Source organism: Myotis davidii, unplaced genomic scaffold (assembly GCF_000327345.1).
Source record: "Myotis davidii unplaced genomic scaffold, ASM32734v1 scaffold395, whole genome shotgun sequence".
NCBI lineage: Eukaryota > Metazoa > Chordata > Mammalia > Chiroptera > Vespertilionidae > Myotis > Myotis davidii.
In genome coordinates, this window is record NW_006287904.1 from 2168794 (window position 1) to 2171936 (window position 3143).

At 44.2% G+C, this 3143-nt stretch overlaps 1 protein-coding gene across 1 annotated transcript in view; it reads left to right on the forward strand.

Annotated features, from left to right (window-relative positions):
• Window positions 1-1305: 1305 nt before the first annotated feature.
• Window positions 1306-3143, forward strand: part of CRTAP (cartilage associated protein) — a 20540-nt gene continuing 18702 nt past the window's right edge. The window contains exons 1-2 of the mRNA XM_015561251.1: window positions 1306-1318; window positions 2355-2529. Coding sequence (XP_015416737.1) covers window positions 1306-1318; window positions 2355-2529 — 188 coding nt within the window. The remainder of the gene's footprint in view (window positions 1319-2354; window positions 2530-3143) is intronic.

Here is a 3143-nt window from a genome sequence, read left to right on the forward strand (position 1 = left end):
TCTCTCCATAATTTTTTTAAAACCTTCACCTGAGATGTTTATTGATTTTAGAGAAAGAGGAAGGGAACAAGAGACACATCAATGTGAACCAGCAACCTAGGTATGTGCCCTAACTGGGAATTGAACCCTTAACCTTTTGCTCTACTGGGCAATGCTCCAACCAACTGAACCCCGGTGGCCAGGGTGAGGATTTTGTTTTAAACATTCTCTCCTATCTTCTCCGTATCACCTGGCTATCACCAGGGTCTCTCAGCCACATCTTTGCAAGGCTGTTGTTAATTTATTGTTCATTTCTGTCTGTGTGTCTGTTTTTGAATTGGGGTGTTTGCCTTTTTCACGGTCTCCACACATTCGGAATATCAAGCTCCAGGTAAGATGGCCATGGACTCTCTGGGCAGGAGGCATCCGGGAACCAGGTAAACTCTCCCCGAACTCTGCCATCTCTACAGGCTCCTTCTCTCCATTCAGGTTTCTGCTCAAACATCACCCCCGCATGCAACCTTTCTCCACCCCATCCCATTCCCTTGTTTTATTTTCTTTATATCTCTGCTGCAATTGTTTCCCTAAAAATTGTTTTAACATAACAACTAACTATAAAATAATATCTTAAAAATACAGGTATGGGAAAATACATGTATGGCCTAGAAAATGCTACAGTGAGTGTCCTCATACTCCCATTCCTTCTCCCCTAGGTGAACCTTCTCCCAATTCCATGCCCTTCCTTCCACCTTACAGGAAATCACTATCCGAAGTGTCCGTGTGGCTCCTTCTTCGTTACAGTTGGTATTATCCTGTGTGCTTGTAAGAGGTAAGACTATAGTATTTGCATTCCTAAATAATATTTTGTGTGCTTTGACATACTTTACTTTAAAACTTTAGACAAATGAAGTTATTCTCTATTTTTTTTAGATTGAACTGTGTTATGTGTAGCTACGATTCTATCATTTTCCCCTGATGCAAAATATTCTATGTGCATATATTCTCACTTAAAAGCAACAACAATCCAGCCCTGGCTGGTGTGACTCGGTTGGAGCGTCGTCCCATACACGAAAAGGTGACAGGTTCGATTCCCGGTCAGTGCACATATCCAGGTTTCAGGTTCGATCCCCAGGCAGACGCGTGAGGGAGGCAACCAACTGATGTTTCTCTCTCCCCTTCCCTTCCACTCTCTAAAATCAATAAAACAAGCAAACAAATAAAAACAACAATAACCTCGTTTATGGACAGGTTATTTCTGCTATTAAGAAAAGTGCTGCTATACACCAAAAACATTTACTAATTACAAAAATAATGAAGGGGGAAACCATGACCTTCACAAGTAATCAACATTAACGTCACTGATAGGAGGCAGATACTGTGTTTCTCCCTTGTGACACCAGCGAGAGATGCACTATTGCTTCTGTGGTTTTCTGGCCAAACAAGCTGATCTGCATCTAATCATGAGGAAACATCAGAGAAACCCCAAATGAGGGGACTTTTTAAAGACAAAGGGCCTGTATTCTTTTAAAAAATAGACTATTTTAAGAGAAGCTTTATTTGCAGCAAAATTGAGCAGAGCCCAGCTGGTGTGGCTCAGTGACTGACCTCTTATGAACCAGGAGATCAAGGTTCAATTCCCGGTCAGGGAACATGCCCAGGTTGCAGGCTCAACTCTCATCACTGATGTTTCTTTCTCTCCCCTCCTCTCTGAAATCAATAAAAATATATTTAAAAAAAAATGTGAGCAGAGATTTCCCGTATGCCCCCTGCTATCACATATACACAGCTTTCCCCACTATCAGAATCCCATACCCAGTGGTACATCTGTTACATCTGATTAACCTACACTGGCACATCCTAATCACCCAAAGTTCATAGTTTACATTAGGGTTCACTCTTGATGTACATTCTATGGATTTTGACAAATGTATAATATTTATCCACCTTTATAGGATCGCCCTAAAAGTCCTCTGTGTTCTGCCTAGTCATCTGGGTGAAAAAGGTGAAGGGATAAAGTACAAATTGCTGGTTACAAAATAGTCATAGGAATTTCAGCATAGGGAATATAGTCAATGATATAGAAATAACTAAATATGGTGCCAGGCAGTACTGGAAATATAAATATACTTTATAAAGTATATGATTGTCTAACCACTCTGTTGTACACCTGAAACAAAATACAAAATTATACCGAATGCAAACGGTAATTGAAAAATAAAATTAAAGAGATCATTAGAATACAATTCTAAGTCATAACTATATATGAAAAAAGAAATGGAAACCCTCAGACTTGCTAAATCAGAAACTCTGGGGGTACAGTCCAGGCATCTGCGTTTTTACAAGTCCTCTAAGTCAGTGGTTCTCAACCTTCCCAGGGGCGGCCGGGGCGCTGCTGGTGCTGCTGTGCGCGGGCTGCGCGCTGCGCTCGGGGCGCGCCCAGTACGAGCGCTACAGCTTCCGGAGCTTCCCGCGGGACGAGCTGATGCCGCTCGAGTCGGCCTACCGGCACGCCCTGGACCAGTACAGCGGCGAGCACTGGGCGGAGAGCGGGCGATAGGGGAGATTTTACCTTAGTTTTGAAATATATCTATATAGTGGTTCTCAACCTTCCTAATGCGTGACTCTTTTAATACAGTTCCTCATGTTGTAATGACCCCCAACCATAACATTATTTTCGTAGCTACTTCATAACTGTAATTTTGCTACTGTTATGAATCGTAATGTAAATATCTGATATGCAGGATGTATTTTCGTTGTTACAAATTGAACATAATTAAAGCATAGTGATTAATCACAAAAACAATATGTAATTATATATGTGTTTTCCGATGGTCTTAGGGTCCTTCGACCCCCAGGTTGAGAACGGCTGCTCTAAGTGACTGTAAAGTTTAAGTGGCGCTCATCTATGACCCGTTAGGACAGCGTCTGGCTTGCAGACCGCCGTCCCCCAACCAGTGAACAGCGGAGCCCCAGCACCGGCTGGACAGTGTAGGAACCTGAAGGCAGCGGGCTCTTCCCGGGGAACCATCCCCACCCGGGCAGCTGCAGGGACCCTCCGTCCGGCTGGGGAGGGGCGGCCGGACGGGGCGGGCCAGAGGCTGGCGTCCCCGCCCCCCCGGCATTCCGCCCGCTCCCTCGCGCCGTCCTCCTTCCTCTCCTACTTG